Source organism: Tasmannia lanceolata, unplaced genomic scaffold (assembly GCF_043159265.1).
Source record: "Tasmannia lanceolata isolate RefF3 unplaced genomic scaffold, GAP_Taslan_0.1 ptg000018l, whole genome shotgun sequence".
Lineage (NCBI taxonomy): Eukaryota > Viridiplantae > Streptophyta > Magnoliopsida > Canellales > Winteraceae > Tasmannia > Tasmannia lanceolata.
In genome coordinates, this window is record NW_027518695.1 from 71,145,152 (window position 1) to 71,162,862 (window position 17,711).

At 41.3% G+C, this 17,711-nt stretch overlaps 1 protein-coding gene across 1 annotated transcript in view; it reads right to left on the reverse strand.

Moving 5' to 3' along the window:
• Positions 1-5,628: 5,628 nt before the first annotated feature.
• LOC143849748 (putative LRR receptor-like serine/threonine-protein kinase At2g16250) overlaps positions 5,629-17,711 on the reverse strand; it is a 28,068-nt gene continuing 15,985 nt past the window's right edge. Inside the window, exons 3-4 of the mRNA XM_077358923.1 lie at positions 7,556-7,578; positions 5,629-6,591 (exon numbers count right to left, since the gene is read on the reverse strand). Of these exons, the coding sequence (XP_077215038.1) occupies positions 5,990-6,591; positions 7,556-7,578 (625 nt within the window). The 3' untranslated portion in view covers positions 5,629-5,989. The remainder of the gene's footprint in view (positions 6,592-7,555; positions 7,579-17,711) is intronic.

Sequence of the window (17,711 nt, forward strand, 5' to 3'; positions counted from 1 at the left end):
GAACCACATTTTATACACCGTAACCACTAGGGAACCACATCTTATACCCTGGAACCACTTGAAAACCACATTTTATACGCCGGAACCACTAAGGAACCACATTTCATACCCCGGAACCATTAGAGAGCCATATTTTATACCCCTGAACCACTACAGAACCATATTTATACCCCACAACCATTACGGAACCACATTTTTTACCCCGGGACCACTCGGGAACCACATTTTATACCCCATAACCACTAGGGAACCACATCTTATACCCTGGAACGCTTTGGGAGCCACATTTTATATCCCGGAACCACTAGGGAACCACATTTTATACCCCTGAACCACTACGGATCCACATTTTATACATCAGAACCACTAGGGAACCACATTTTCTACCCCGGAACCACTAGGGAACTACATTTTTTACCCCAGGACTACTCGGGAACCACATTTTATACCCCGGAACCACTAGGGAAACACATTTTATAACTCAGAACCACTAGGGAACAACATTTTAAACACTGCAACCACTACAGAACCACATTTTATACCTCGCAACCACTAGGGAACCACATTTTCTACCCCGGAACCACTAGGGAAGCACATTTTTTTACCCCAGGACCACTCCGGAACCACATTTCATACTTCGGAACCACTAGGGAACCACATTTTATAAGCCACAGCCACTACGGAACCACATTTTATACATAGGAACTACTAGGGAACCGCATTTTCTACCCCGGAACCACTAGGGAACCACATATTTTACCCCGGGACCACTCGGGAACCACATTTTATACGGGACCATTAGGGAAACACATTTTATACCTCGGAACCACTAGGGAACCACATTTTATACCCCGCAACCACTCTGGAACCACATTTTATACCTTGGAACCACTAGGGAACCACATTTTCTACCCCGGAACGACTAAGGAACCACATTTCATACTCCGGAACCACTAGGGAATCGCATTTTATACCCCGCACCCACTACGGAACCACATTTTATACATCGGAACCACTAGGGAACCACATTTTCTACCCTGGCACCACTAGGGAACCACATTTTTTACCTCGGGACCACTCGGGAACCATATTTTATACCCCGGAACTACTAAGGAACCACATTTTATACCCCGGAACCACTTGAAAACCACATTTTATACACCTGAACTACTATGGAACTACATTTCATACCCCGGAACCACTAGGGAACCATATTTTATACCCCTGAAGACGATGGAACCACATTTTATACCTAGAAACCACTAGGGAACCACATTGTATACCCCAGAACCACTACGGAACCACATTTTATACCTCGCAACCACTACGGAACCACATTTTATACCTCGTAACCACTAGGGAAACACATTTTATACCACGGAACCACTAGGGAACCATATTTGCTACCCTGGAACCACTAGAGAACCACATTTATATACCGGTACCACTAGGGAACCCATATCTTATACCCCGGAACCACTACAAAACCACATTTTATACGCCGGAACCACTACGGAACCACATTTCATACCCCGGAACCATTAGGGAACCATATTTTATACCCCTGAATCACTACCGAACCACATTTTATACCTCAGAACCACTAGGGAACCACATTTTATACCCCGGAACCACTACAGAACTACATTTTATACCTCGCAACCACTAGGGAACCACATTTTATACCTCGTAACCACTAGGGAAACACATTTTATACCTCGGAACCACTAGGGAACCATATTTTCTACCCTGGAATCACTAGGGAACCGCATTTTATTCATCGGAACCACTAGGGAACCACATCTTATACCCCGGAACCACTAGGGAACCATATTTGCTACCCTGGAACCACTAGAGAACCACATTTTATACACCGGTACCACTAGGGAATCATATCTTATACCCCGGAACCACTACAAAACCACATTTTATACGCCGGAACCACTACGGAACCACATTTCATACCCCGGAACCATTAGGGAACCATATTTTATACCCCTGAATCACTACCGAACCACATTTTATACCTCAGAACCACTAGGGAACCACATTTTATACCCTGGAACCACTACAGAACTACATTTTATACCTCGCAACCACTAGGGAACCACATTTTATACCTCGTAACCACTAGGGAAACACATTTTATACCTCGGAACCACTAGGGAACCATATTTTCTACCCTGGAACCACTAGGGAACCGCATTTTATTCACCGGAACCACTAGGGAACCACATCTTATACCCCAGAATCACTTGAAAACCACATTTTATACGTCGAACCACTAGGGAACCACATTTCATACCCCGGAACCACTGGGGAACCACATTTCATACCCCGGAACCACTAGGGAACCATATTTTATACCCCTGAACCACTACGGAACCACAGTTTATACCCCGCAACCACTACGGAACCACATTTTATACCTCGTAACCACTAGGGAACCACATTTTAAACCCCGGAACCACTAGGAAACAACATTTTCTACCCTAAAACCAATTGGGAACCACATTTCATACCCCATAACCATTAGAGAACCACATTTTATACCCCTGAACCTAGTACGGAACCACATTTTATACCCCAGAACCACTTGGGAACCACATTTTATACGCCGGAACCACTAGGGAACCACATTTCATACCCGAAACCACTACGAAGCCATATTTTATACCCCTGAACCACTACGGAACCGCATTTTATACCTCGGAACCATTAGGGAACCACATTTTATATCCCGGAACCACTAGGGAACCACATTTTATACCCCGCAACCACTACGGAAACACATTTTATACCTCGTAACACTAGGGAACCACATTTTATACCCAGGAACCACTAGGGAACAACATTTTATACCCTGCAACCACTACGGAACCACATTTTATACCTCGTAACCACTAGGGAACCACATTTTATGCCCTGAAACCACTAGGGAACAATATTTTTTACCCCAGAACCACTTGGGAACCACATTTTATTCTCCGGACCCACTAGGGAACCACATTTCAGACCCAAGAACCACTAGGGAACCTCATTTTATATCCCTGAACCTAGTACGGAACCACCTTTTATACCCCGGAACCACTTGGGAACCACATTTTATACGCCGGAACCACTAGGGAACCACATTACATACCCCGGAACCACTATGAAACCATATTTTATACCCTTGAACCACTACGGAACCACATTTTATACCTCGTAACCACTAGGGAACCACATTTTATACCCCGCAACCACTACGGAATCACATTTTATACCTCATAACTACTAGGGAACCACATTTTATACCCTGGAACCACTAGGGAACCACATTTTATACTCCGCAACCATTATGGAACCACATTTTATACCTCGTAACCACTAGGGAACCACATTTTATACCCTGGAACCACTAGGGAACCACAATTTAAACCCCGGAACCACTTGGGAACCACATTTTATACGCCGGAACCACATTTCATACTCCAAAACCACTACAGAACCACATTTTATACCCTTGAACCTAGTACGTAACCAAATTTTATACCTCGGAACCACTAGGGAACCACATTTTATACCCTGGAACCACTAGGGAACCACATTTTATACTCCGCAACCATTATGGAACCACATTTTATACCTCGTAACCACTAGGGAACCACATTTTATACCCTGGAACCACTAGGGAACCACAATTTAAACCCCGGAACCACTTGGGAACCACATTTTATACGCCGGAACCACATTTCATACCCCAAAACCACTACAGAACCACATTTTATACCCTTGAACCTAGTACGGAACCAAATTTTATACCTCGGAATCACTAGGGAACCACATTTTATACCCTGGAACCACTAGGGAACCAAATTTTCAACCCCGGAACCACTTGCGAACCACATTTTATACGCCGGAACCACTACGGAACCACATTTCATACCCTAGAGCAACTACGGAACCACATTTTATACCCTTGAACCTAGTACGGAACCAAATTTTATACCTCGGAACCACTAGGGAACCCCATTTTATACGCCGGAACCAGTACGGAACGACATTTTCTACCCCGGAACCAGTACGAACCAAATTGGGTAGAAACAAGTAATGGTCTTTTTCCAACAGAGAAAATAGTAGTTCTAACTTTTTTTTAAAACCCAAGAAAACAATGAAAACAATTATACAACAAACATAGAACAACTTAGGTAATTTCTCTGTTTTTTTCAACACAAAACAATGAAAACAATGAAAACCTTCATAAAATGTTAAAACCCAACAAAACATGAGAACCTTCATAAAATGTTAAACCTATTCAAGTAGAAGAGCATGGACCTACTTGGAGCTATGTTTATCACCCAAGTTCAAATTTGTCACGAGTAATGGTGTTTTTTTTAACAAAATACAATGGGATTGGAGCTTCCAAAGGATGGCAATGGCTGCACTGGGTGTTTTTCACATTGGATGGGTGCGGAAGAAGAAAGAAAAATGTGAAGTGGGTTGCCGAAAAAAGCATAGGGATTAGAGCATAAAAAATGGTGGGAAAATGAAAGTGGAGGTATATTTGTCCTAAAACTCATACTCTCTCACCTGACAGCCATTTTTTTACAAAATTTAAATGTCTACTCTTTATTCACAATTTAGCATAAACTTTGCGTTTTTTTAATTATTTTTCATTTTTTCTATTTTTCCTTGAGAGGACTTGGATATACAGATAGGGGTGTTTTACAATAGAGTCAGGGCTACTTAAAAACTTTGGCTCAAAAAAATCTCTAATAAATAAGTTAACCAAACAATATAAAAATCATTTTTCGAGTAAAGTTTTTCATGACTGAATAGAGGTGCTTGGTTGCCTTTTTTGTGAATAATGGGTAGAAGAAGTGAACTCACTCCTAAAAGCTAGCCGTTAAGTGGAGGTTGCCCATTCCCTTATAACCCATCCACATCCACATTACTTCTCCGATGTTTTGCGTGGAAACCCAACATCACCGCACAACCCTCTCCGCCCGCCCCCTCCACTCAGCCCCGACGGTGCACGCAGAGGCCGTCCCTCTAGTTGGCGAGACACAAATGAATGTCTGAAAGTCACCTAGTCTCCGTTTTTTTTTTACTTTCGTTTTTATTAGGCCACTGATACTTGCACTACAATGCTTTAATAATTACACAAACCCAGCTTGTCATTTCCTTTTGATTGGCGTTGTATGATATAAAAGACAAGATGAGCTAGTGCAATGATCAAAAGTGGAAGCCTAGTAGTGCCAGCATCAGTAACTTTACATTATTTGGGATTTGCTAGGCAAACTCACTGATAATTATTTAAAGGCTTACTTTTGCATGAGAGAACATCCACCTCAGATGAAATAAATGAATAAGAAAAAATCTGATAAAAAGGGATTCTGTGCGATTTTGTGAATTGATTCTGAGCACAAAATCGATTACTGGACTCAAAATTGTATTTCTTTTCGAGTCCGGTAATCAAAATCCAGAAAAACAAACAGGGCAAGTTGATGTGATGATGGCTTTCTGTTCATCAACGCACTTTGCCATTCTATTGATTCCCTATAAAAAAATATGGGTTGAGAAGCCGCAAGAAAATTGAGTATTATTTTCAATTTTCTTTCTTTTTTTCCTGAAAAGAAACATGGATAAAATAAAGAAAGCTCAAAGTTATGCTAAACATTGCAATTTACATTAGGCAAAGCCAACAATGGATGAATTACATAAAAAATTTGCAGCTTGTAGGCTTTACTAAAAACCAACCTGCAAAGTAAACAATAATGAGTAAAGCGGCAGAGTATCACCAGTCCTCCCCCGTTTTTGTCTCTCTCTCTCTCTCTCTCTGGGGGCAACACAACTGCATGCACCCTACTACTTGAATGGTTCATATACCCAACTCTCAGAATTGCATCATGGAAACAAAACACCATGGAAATTCTTGTTCTTGGGCAGGCACTCGAATGGGGAGCCTGCTAAATTTATTACCAAGGAATCACAAAACTCATCGTATTCAATCCTCATAATCCTCCAGTCTCTCAATGTCTGGTGAAACAGCTGGTTCAGGGAATATCTCCTTGGATACTCTCCTGTGGGAAGAGGACACATCCCCACCACCACTACCTTGCAAACTTCCTTGAGAATGTGCCGTCCCTGATCTTTTTAAAATGGTGGGGGGGACTACTGCCACGGTTTCAGATGAGCTTTGACGCCAGCTCCCAAACAGTGCAGCATTCCAAGAGCCTCTAGACGATGTAGTCCTCAGCCTTGCGGAGCTGGAACTCTCTTCTCTAACCACCTTCAGCGGGTTCTCCAGCGCTTTCAGGATGTATCTCGTGAGTGGACGTTTTGAAGGCTTTGGATTCAGACATGACTTTGCCACAATTGCCATGGCCCACACCTCCTCCAACAGATCCTCGTCGATAATCAGAGATGGGTCCACTATCTTTGTCACCAATTCTTTCTCATAAATATTGATGTAAGGCAATGCATATTCCAACCATTCATTTGTGCTCTCATCACTGGATCCACTGATGCCAAGCTTACCACTTACTAGCTCTAGCAACACCTTCCCCAAGCAGTAAACATCATAAGCACATGTTGCTGATGGAGAACCTGCATAGTTTTAAAAGCACAAACAGACAATAGTATCTATCAGTGCTCTCTCTCTTCATTATTGTCTGAAATGGGATTGAGTTGAATGGCATTGAGAATCCCTAACCCATTGGGAGGTTTTGGCAGTTTCAAGGGTTCTCTGCCCTAGCTTGCAGCCAGCGCAGAGCACTACAAAGAGAACAGACTTGGCATTACCTAAACACTATTTTTTTTGAAAGATAAAACCAACATCTAAAAGATCAAGACCGATTAACTATTGGTTTTCTAAATCCGAACTTCAACTCAGAGTCAATGTGAAATTATCATGAGACACTTGAGAAGAAATAGATAAAAATATTTGGTTTTGGGCTAGGTATTGGCCTTTCTCGTTAAATGGGAGAGAAGCATGAGACTATCAGATTCTGGAGAACGAAGGAGAAGAAGAGTGAAGTAATATCTTTCTGGGTCTTTCTTTGGATTGAAAAAAAAAAAGATTTTTGGAAGAAGCTTTCTGAATAAGCATTAAGAAATACCATTCCATAAAAAAAGAAGCATTAAGAAATTAAGAATTGTGCAAATTGAGTCAAAACAAAATATAAACTCAGATCAATAGGCATTTTTTTCAAAAACAATGAAACTTTGTACTTGAATCTCAACGAAACCTATAAAGCTGCATAGTTGCACGTCTGAGCCTTAAAGTTTCATATACATAGGATGCACAAAAATAGGGGGATGATATCTGCACGACCATGTTTGATGATGGGTCGAATAACCTTGTTTTACACTAATTTAATTGGCTGCTGAGAGCTTTTTGGGAATTGAAATAGCTTTTGACAGCTTGTTAAAAAAGTGATTCATCCCATTATCAAAACATGGTTGGGCCTATATGTCCCCTAAAATATTAGAAAGGGTTCTCTCCATCTGTCTACACAGGAGGGAGAGAGAGAGAGAGAGAGAGGTTTTGATCGAAGTAAAGTGTACATACCGGAGAGGCCTTGTTCCGAGGTCCTGCACATCATCAAAACGAGGGAAATAGTTAGAAAACGAGTCATAGACATGCAGTGCCACCAATGAGTTATACTCGTATAAAACATTATAAATTAAAATCTAAATATCAGTCACACACCCAGTTTCAAGACGGCGCCACACACACACATACAATATGTACACAGACACACAAGCGGAGATGACATGCATGTGTGCACGCGCACGTGCAAACGAATGCCTTCATTTTCTAAGCAGCAGCAGCAGACTACATTGAGCAGACTTATATCTTTCACACTTATTCCAAGAAGCGCCAACGATTTGGCTGATCATCTAGCCAAATCTGGAGCTTCTAACAAGTTTTTTATGGCTTTCTTTAGCCCCTGATGTGCACTCATAATCCTGTCGTTTAATAAATGGTATCTACTTTTTTCTTAAAAAAAGTATAAGCATCGGGTCATTACAACTTTCAACAAACAAAAACAACCGTTCACTTTTTTCTCCCTAAGGATTCAATGAGCATGTTTTCAGATCATCAACATTCATAAGAAGTTAAATAACTGATCAACAGAGCCAATATCTGCAGTATCTTGCAATGGATTCAGTGCTTGGCAGCAGACCAGCGGGTCAAATTTTATAATGTGATGCATGCACCCATACATATAAACCTGAATGTTGCATGAAAGTTCCAATTGGGTTTATAAGAAACCAATGAAAACAGATGCCACCCAAATATGATGATTATTATGCCATGTTTGAGTAGATTGCCTACCAGTTCTTGAACAAAAAATATATATACCCCATTCCCAACCAATGATTTTGTCTCTCACATGTAGCAAAATTTCTGATGCTAAAAGTCAGAAAAAAGCCCTCATATTGTCAAACTCAACTCAACTCAACTAAGCCTTTGTCCCAAACTAGTTGGGGTCGGCTAATGAATCCTTCAGAAATTTTCATGAAGGTGAAAGAATCTACCCGCGTCAAATTGACTAAATCTAATCCTGACACTAGTTGGGTTCGTCTACATGGATCATTTTCTTCCAATCTCTCCTATCCAAGGTCATGTTCTCTGTTATGTTCCTAGCCATCAAGTCTTTCCTCACTGTTTCTACCCAAGTTGTTTTTGGTCTGCCCCTACCTCCTTTTACTCCATCAACTTGGCATGAGTCATCCAAAGGCCTACGTTGGATATGCCCAAACCATCTTAAGCGGTGCTCTCTCATCTTCTCCTCAATTGGTGCCACCCCGACCTTTTTACGGATGTCTTTATTTTTAATTCTATCTAACCTTGTGTGGCCGCACTTCCATCTAAACATTTGCATCTCCGTTCCACTCATCTTATGCACATGCTGCTTCTTAGTATAGTGATTGGGAGATTCCAAAATAGGTTCCCTAACCATTTTTTTACATTATTGAACCATGTTTTAGGGTACGTTGTAACACCATGTTTTAGGTCATATCGTTTCAGCACCAGTAAAACTTTTCAAGGCATAGATACCATTTTATTTCAATAACATTAACATCTTCCAAAACAAGTTCGAACACTTGAAGTTACACAAGCCATGGATTCCCGTGATAAACACGTATGACTTCTCTAGTATGAGAATTCAAACGAAAGGGCAAAAGAAACAAGGAAATGAAACTAAATGAAATGATTTGCAATGGTCATCATTTCATTAGTAGACATAATAAGGTTAACATAGATATAAAAGATGAATCTTAAAACATTAAAAGCCTGATTAAATGCATGTGCCTCCCTTGGAGATTAGTCACTGAATGTTTCTTGTTAGAATACCATCAAAGGTATCCAAAAAGTGAAACTAAGTTTCAAGATAGTGCTGCCACTAACCCTGGTAAGGGGCAGATTAATGTATACTTGACTCCTTATCATTCCTTTTTTTATTTCTGATAAATCAAAGTTTTTTTTCAAGAACTATTTATGGAAATAAGAGCACCAACCAAAGGCAGGCCACAGACTAGAAAAACAAATGGGTGGCCCATTTTAGCCAAACCATTGATCAATGAGTTTACTTCAATAGTGCAAATAACCTACATCACCTCCAAAGTTGACAACAAGTTCAGAACTTTTACAAAGGGGCACCCTTGATTACCCTTGATTACCCAACCAGCAGTCCTTTCACCCAAAACAGTGAGAATCTCAGACACAACCAAAGTGTCTTCATCTTGGGAGTAGTAGTACCCACTCACCAAGTACGTTCATTTATTAAAGCATGGCCATCCCACTCATGCCTAAGATGCTTGATGGGTTGAAATGTTTATGCCTGAAACACCTGAACTATGGTGGCAAACTAGAACTATAAAAAAGGAGGAAAATTAATTTAAAAAGATTTTAGAGGTGAATGTAAGATGCTAATAATTGGTCATTGTGCCTTATGCATTGAGGCAGGAGAGTTTGTAAACCATATACTTTTGCACCGCAAGGTTGTCAGAGAGATCTGGTACCTCATTCTTGGGTGATTTGGACTATCCTGGGTCTATCGAGAAAGCTTGGTAGATCTCCTTGAGAATTGGATGTTTGACACATGGAGGAGTACGCGGGAGATATGAGTTTATCAGATATGATTTAGCTGACACTCTGAATTTATTGCTGACACACATGTCGTGTCGTGTCTGACACAACACCCGTGTCCAAACTCCTTTAGACACTTTTAAACGTACTGCTAGAAGTGTCATTAACTTTATATGTATGTATGTGTACGAGTGTGCTACGATTTCTAGATTTTTAGGGATTGCAATGTCAGGTACCTTGTATCCATGTTGAAACTCGGCACACGAATCCCTATCCACAAATTATGATTATAAGTACTTTCTATTTTAGCCGTGTCCCGTTTCTAAAATTTGGGAGTTTGCCGTGTCCAACACTCTATGTCCATGTCGATAAGTGACACGCGTGTCCGTGTCTACAAATCATAGGTTATCTGCAAGGAAAGAGATGACAGAATCTTTAGAGGCTTGCTGAAAAGATTGCATTACTTGTTTATGAAGATTATCTCGGTAACCATTGCTTGGGTAAAGACTCTCCCTCGTTTCAGGTTCATATAGAACTCCGACTTATGGAGATGCTAGAGAGAGATTTGCAAATTGGGGATAAGAAGGAAATTCTTGCTTCACGGTGGAACACCCCACCCCCGCCCCAACGATCAAGGCCTTATGAAGCTCAACTTTGATGGATCAGGCCTAGGTAATCCGGAACCTATTGGTGTAGGAGTTCTTAGGGAAGATCAATGAAGAACCAGGTGGGCGTTCTCGAGCCCCATTGGGATCACAGATTCTAATGAAGTGGAATTGAAAGCAGTCCTGCAAGGCTTCAGAATTATTGAGGGACTTATGCATGCTGCTTGTAGAGGGAGACTAGCTCAATATAGTCACATGGATGGATGGTGGCCGCCCCACCCGTGGAGATTTGATAACATGGCAGATGAGATCTAGGAGCGAGTGACAGATTTCCATGTCTGTTTTTAGCATGCACAGAGATCGGGAAATAGTGATGTGGATAGAGTAGCCAAAGCGGGTGTAGGCAAAGACGGTCCGAAGATTTCTGAGTATTAATTGTTGAGAGACTCACATGTTACTATCCTGTCCACGAATGTCATTCCATTTTTACACTGATGCTGCTTTGCTGCCCAATTCAACGATCCAAGTCCAAAAAAGACTCATTTGCCTCTATTTTGAGATATCCTCCTCAACACGAAGGCTAGCAATTCTATTATCTAGCGTCTCAACATCTTGTTTCTAGCAATGTGTCTTGTGTGTGTGTGTGTGTGTGTGTGTGTGTGTGTGTGTGTGTGTGTTGAATGGTGCCTTTTGGGTAATTATGTACAAGTGACTTGTGATAATTGTTTCATGTGTGGGCCCTATCACATACTTAATTGTCTTTTTATTTATGCTCTTTTATTTATTTATCATGACGTAGATGGGTCCATCAAGTGACTTTATCTCACTTAAGCCACTTATAGGGGTATTTTTGTCTTTTTTAATGTTTACAGGATATGAATAAAAGGTGTGGGGTTTTCATGGGGTTACTCTTAACATAGTTGCCAGAGTGGGAAGGGAGTGCGGGAAGAGAGGGATTTAGAAAAGAGAAAATGTGAGCAGCAAAAGCTCTAAGGAAAAGTAAATAGAAAATTTATGGGAATCTTCATTGAAAGTCAACATGAAGCGTGTAATAAGCCCCATTGGAGGCAAACAAGAAGTACATAAAAAGAGTAGGATTGTAGCAGGTTAGGGAGGAAGGGTTAACATAGGCAAGGATTAGAAGTAGAAAATAAGACTTTGCGACTAATTAGGATAAATTTTTTTAGGAATTTACAGTTTCACATGTTTTATTCATGTATATTTAATGTTAAGTTTTTGTAAAAGATCCAAATAATTTTCATTTGAAACTTAAGACGGTTTTCAAGTTTCAAATACACTTTTTTTTAAAATACGCTCCTTCAACATTATCAAAAGGAGAAAATATTTCAATATTTCTCTCACATAAAGAAGATGATGAAAAAGTATGGATTATCCTCAAAGAAGGTGACTTCAGCACAAACATATTTTTCCTTCAAATTTAGATTGAAACATCGATATCCTTTCTCAGTAGGAGAGTATCCCAAAAAATAGATTGTCTAAAAAAAGACACAGAATGTACAATGAAGACACAGCCAAAAACTTTATGAGAGTCATTTGAAGACCTTGGTAGGCATCATCTCCTTGTTGGAAGATGTTGGAATATGTGATATGCCTAAAGGCATAATAGACTTTGTACCTTTATTGAGTGAATATAAATATGTGAGTAAAGTGAGACATCACTCCAACTTATTCACTTTCTCTCTAACTCTTTCTCTCAACATGGTATCAGAGCCCTAGGGTTAGCGTGCCCTAGGGACCTCCATTGAAGACCTCATGTCTTCCCCCTTCTCCGCACCACCACTCACCGTCATGCCCTAAACCTTTCTCTTTCACCCCATGCTCTTTCACCCTCTCTCTCTCCACCCTCCCTCAATCTCTCGACCTCCCTTCATCTTCTCTCTCTTGGGACCTCCAACAACCCCTTGCACCCCCTGCTACAACCCCCTCTTCTCACTGCAACCTCCTGCTACCCCCGCCCACCTCCCTACGTGTCTCACCTGCGCAAATCACTTTATGGCCTCAAGAAATCTCCACGCGCGTGGTTTGGGAGGTTCAGTGAGGCAATCATGCGCTTTGGAATGAAACAATGTGCAGTAGACCACTCGGTCTTCAATCATCACTCATCAGCTTGGTGCATTTTGTTGATCATGTATGTTGATTACATCATCATCATCACAGGTAGCGATTCACGAGGTATACAACAAGTCTTCTTGCAAAAAGAATTCTCCACCAAAGATTTGGGTCATCTCAGGTACTTTCTTGGGATAGAGGTATAGCCCGTTCTTCCAGAGGCTCGTCTCTATCACAAAGGAAGTGTGTTTTGGATTTGTTAGAAGAGACAGACAATCTTGAGTTCAAACCAACTTCTGAACCCATGGACCCTAATGTGAAGCTTGTTCCAGAAGAAGGTGATTTGTTGGAAGACCCCGGCAAATACAGAAGGTTGGTTAGTAAGCTCATATATCTTACAATTACTCGTCCTAACATATCATATGATGTAAGAGTAGTCAGTCAGTACATGAGCTCCCCACGTACCTCTCATTGGGCTGCAGTAGTCCAAATCCTCAGGTACTTGAAAGGTGCTCTAGGAAAGGGCTTGTTGTTTAAAAGACATGATCATATGAAGATTGAAGGTTTCTCTGATGCGGATTGGGTTGGATCTCCAGCAGATAGGAGATCAACTACTGGGTACTCTACCTTTGTCGGAGGCAACCTAGTGTCATGGAGAAGCAAGAAGCAAGATGTCATAGCTAAATCCAGTGCAGAAGCGGAATACAGAGCAATGGCACACACAAGCACTGAACTCATTTGGCTGCGTTCACTTCTACCTGAGTTGGGTTTTGTTTCATCTTCTCCTTCGCAGCTGTATAGTGATAACAAAGCTGCAATACACATCGCTACCAATCCAGTCTTCCATGAGCGCACCAAACACATCGAAGTGGATTGCCATTTTATCCGTTAGAGAATCCAGAAGGGAGAAATATGTACTGCGTTTTTACTCGGTTGGTGGATCAGTTAACCGATATGTTTACAAAGTCTTTAAGTAGGGCTAAGTTGAGTGATATATGTAACAAGCTAGGAATGTATGATATAAACATCCCATCTTGAGGGGGGGTGTTGGAATATGTGATATGCCTAAGGGCATAATAGACTTTGTACCTTTATTGAGTGAATATAAATATGTGAGTAAGGGGGAGACATCACTCCAACTTATTCACTTTCTCTCTAACTCTTTCTCTCAACTAAAGACTTATCTACGCAACCTAGGTAGTCATTTCCCTTCCCTATAATTGTTAAAGTTAGTTCATGGAAAGTCCTATCGTTGATAATTGGGACGTAGTTGGGCATATTCTAAGATATCTAAATTGCACCGAGTATATGACATATTCCAGAAAAACAACCACGTTTCTTAAACGCATATTGAGATTAGGGTTTAAGAAGAGGAAGAAGAAGAGGAATAGAGAGATGGAGAGTCCCCACTAGGGATCTCCTCATGTAAATGATGTATATATAGGCCCAAATAGGGCATCAAATGTACAATGACTACAATACCCTCTAACTTACATGTAATGACTAAACCAACCTAATACATTATTCAACACTCCCCCTCAAGCTGGAGTACATATATTATAGAACTCCAGCTTGCTATAAAGAAACTACAACAAACAACTAAAGACAACAAAAAGTACAATAAGCTCATACACACATCCAGCTTGGTATAGCACTCCTCAAGCTGGTGTGGTGATTACATAATGAAAGCATAATAAAAGATAACGGCCATCATGAATAGCATCGAGATCAACGGCCATAAAAAAAGAGCAACTCCCCCTGAAGTAGCATGACGGCGAGAGTGATAAAAAACAGGGCCTCCCCCTGAATAAGAGCCCGGCAAATACATCTGCAAACCATGAAGGATCGAACAGCGACACCTCGACGGGGAAATAGAAGCTGTTAACAGATTTGAGAATGAAATGTTGTGTGTTAGCCGTCTTACCCTAACACACACATATATTTATTATGAGAAGAATATGAAAATACTATAATGCCCTTCGGCTACATAAGCTTATTCTAACACTCCCCCTCAAGCTGGTCATACATGCCCAGCTTGTTCCATAAATCACTCAATCGAACTCCATTCAACGACTTGGTAAACATGTCTGCAATCTGATCATTTGTTTGAGTGAACTCGGTTTGAATTTGGCCTGTCTGAATCCTGTGACGAATAAAGTGACAATCCACTTCTATATGCTTAGTTCGTTCGTGAAATACCTGATTCATAGCTATGTGAATTGCTGACTTGTTGTCATAGTAGAGGGACGCAGGAGAGGAGTATGAGAATCCAATCTTTGACATAAACGATCGTAGTCAAATTAATTCACAGCTGGTGTAAGTCATGGCCCTGTATTCTGCTTCTGCACTGGATCGAGGCATAACGTCCTGCTTCTTACTCTTCCAAAATACTAGATTTCCACCTATGAAGGTACAATAGCCATTAGTAGACCGCCAGTCAGTCAGTAGGAGATCCGGCCCAGTCTGCATCAGAGTATCCCTCAATTCTCAAATGGTTATGCTTCCGGAAGAGAAGACCTTTCCGATGAGCTTTCTTCAGATACTTCACTATCTGAGTCACAGCTGACCAATGTGATGTCTGAGGCGCACTCATATACTGGCTAACCACACCAACATCATATGCAATATCCGGACAAGTGACTGTGAGATAGATCAACCGTCCTTCTAACCGTTTGTATCGACCAGGATCGTCTAGTGGCTCCCCCTAATCAGGTGAAAGCTTGACATTCGGATTCATAGGAGTCTGCGCAGGTTTTGCCCCCAGAAGACCTGTTTCTTCCAAAATATTAAGAGCATACTTCCTTTGGGACAAAGATAGCCCCCCTTGTGAATGTGCCGCTTCAATGCCTAAAAAGTATCTCAGAACACCAAGGTTTTTTGTGCTGAATTCATTCTGAAGGAAATCTTTGAGACGTTATATTCTTGCTTTGTCATTCCCTGTAATAACAATGTCATCAACATATACAACCAGGAGAATCAGACCATCCTTACTTTGAGAGCTGAACACAGAATGGTAAACAACACATTGTTTCATACCAAATCGTAGGATGGCCTCACTGAATCTCCCAAACCAAGCACGAGGAGACTGTTTAAGACCATAAATCGCCTTCTAAGCTTACAGACGGTATGCTGCAACTCCCCCTAAGCAACAAACCCTGGTGGTTGCTCCATATACACCTCCTCTTGCAAATCACCATGGAGGAACGCATTCTTGATATCCAACTGATATAGTGGCCAAGACTGATTCACGGCCAAAGAAATCAATACACGGATGGACGGAATCTTTGCCACTGGAGAGAATGTCTCAACATAATCAATCCCATAAGTCTGAGTAAAGCCCTTTGCAACAAGACGGGCTTTTAACCTCTCAACAGAGCCATCAGGTAGGTATTTGACAGTGAACACCCACTTACATCTGACTACTTGAGCACCAGGAGGAAGGGAAGCCAACTGCCATGTCTGATTTTTGGCCAAAGCATCCATCTCAGCATCCATAGCTGCCCGCCATCCCGAATCAAGCATAGCCTCTCGAGCAGAGCAAGGAATAGAAATCGATGACAAAGATGATATAAATGCGATATACGAAGGAGATAACCGAGCATAACTTACCGCATCAAAAATAGGGTGATGAGTGGTACGAGAACGAGTACGGCCAGCCATGGGAGCATCAAGAGAATCATCAACCTGAGCAGCATCATCACAGGATGAGGGTAATGAAGGACCTGCTTGCTGAGAAGAGATGGCAGGGCATGAAGGCTCAACTGAAGTAGTAGAACGCTTACGAGTATATACCTGGAAAGGACGCTGAACCGGATCCGGTGGCAGACTTGGAACCGGAACCGGCAACGGAGGAAGAGATACCGATAAAGAAAAGGAAGCAGGAAAGTATGGAGTATCCTAAAAAAATGAGACATCAGCACTGATAAATTTGCGGCGAAGTTGAGGACTGTAGCATCAGTAACCCTTCTGGGTTCGTGAATAACCCAGGAAAACACACTTGATTGCCCTTGGGGCCAATTTATCAAGTCTTGGAGTGAGATCCTGAACAAAGCAAACACACCCAAACACCTTGGGAGGTAACGGAAACGGATCCCCAGAAGGGCCGAAAAAGGGGACCGATTGCTAAGAACTGAAGAAGGTAGACAATTAGCCAGAAAGCAGGCTGTAAGCATAGCGTCAGCCCAAAAAGATTTGGGAACATGCATCTGATACAGAATGGTGCGAGCTATATCTACAAGATACCGTATTTTCCGCTCGGCAACACCATTCTGTTGTGAAGTGTGGGCACAAGACGACTGATGAATAATTCCACGACTAGAAAGAAACTCTTGAAAATCGTGCCGATCAGAAAAATACTCACGAGCATTATCAGTACGTAAACATTTAAGGGAACATGAGTATTGATTTGTAATTTCAGCATAAAATAAACAAAATGTAGAAAACACCTTAGAATGATCATTTATTATATAAAGCCAGGTCATCCTGGAAAAATCATCAACAAAAATCACAAAGTACTTCCCACCAAACATAGAAGGAATACGACATGGAACCCCAAACATCAGAATGCACTAACTCAAAAGGACTACTGACGCAACTAACAGAACGAGACGGGTAGGAAACACGATGGTGTTTTCCATACTGACAGGACTCACAATGAAAATGACTAATAACAACTAAAGAACGCTGCAGATGCTCAGGAGAAGGATGACCGAGCCGACAGTGCCACATAAAAGAATCTGCTGAGGTACTAAACACCGTGGGAGTGATAGCATCATCCAGGTAGTATAGGCCATCTGTCTCATACCCCGAGCCAATCTTCTTCCCAGTCACAAGGTCCTGAAAAACACAGTAAGACGGAAAGAATGTTACTGAACAATTAAGGCGATTAGTAATCTGACGAACAGAAAGAAGATTGCAGGAAAAAGTAGGAACACAGAGTACAGATGATAAGG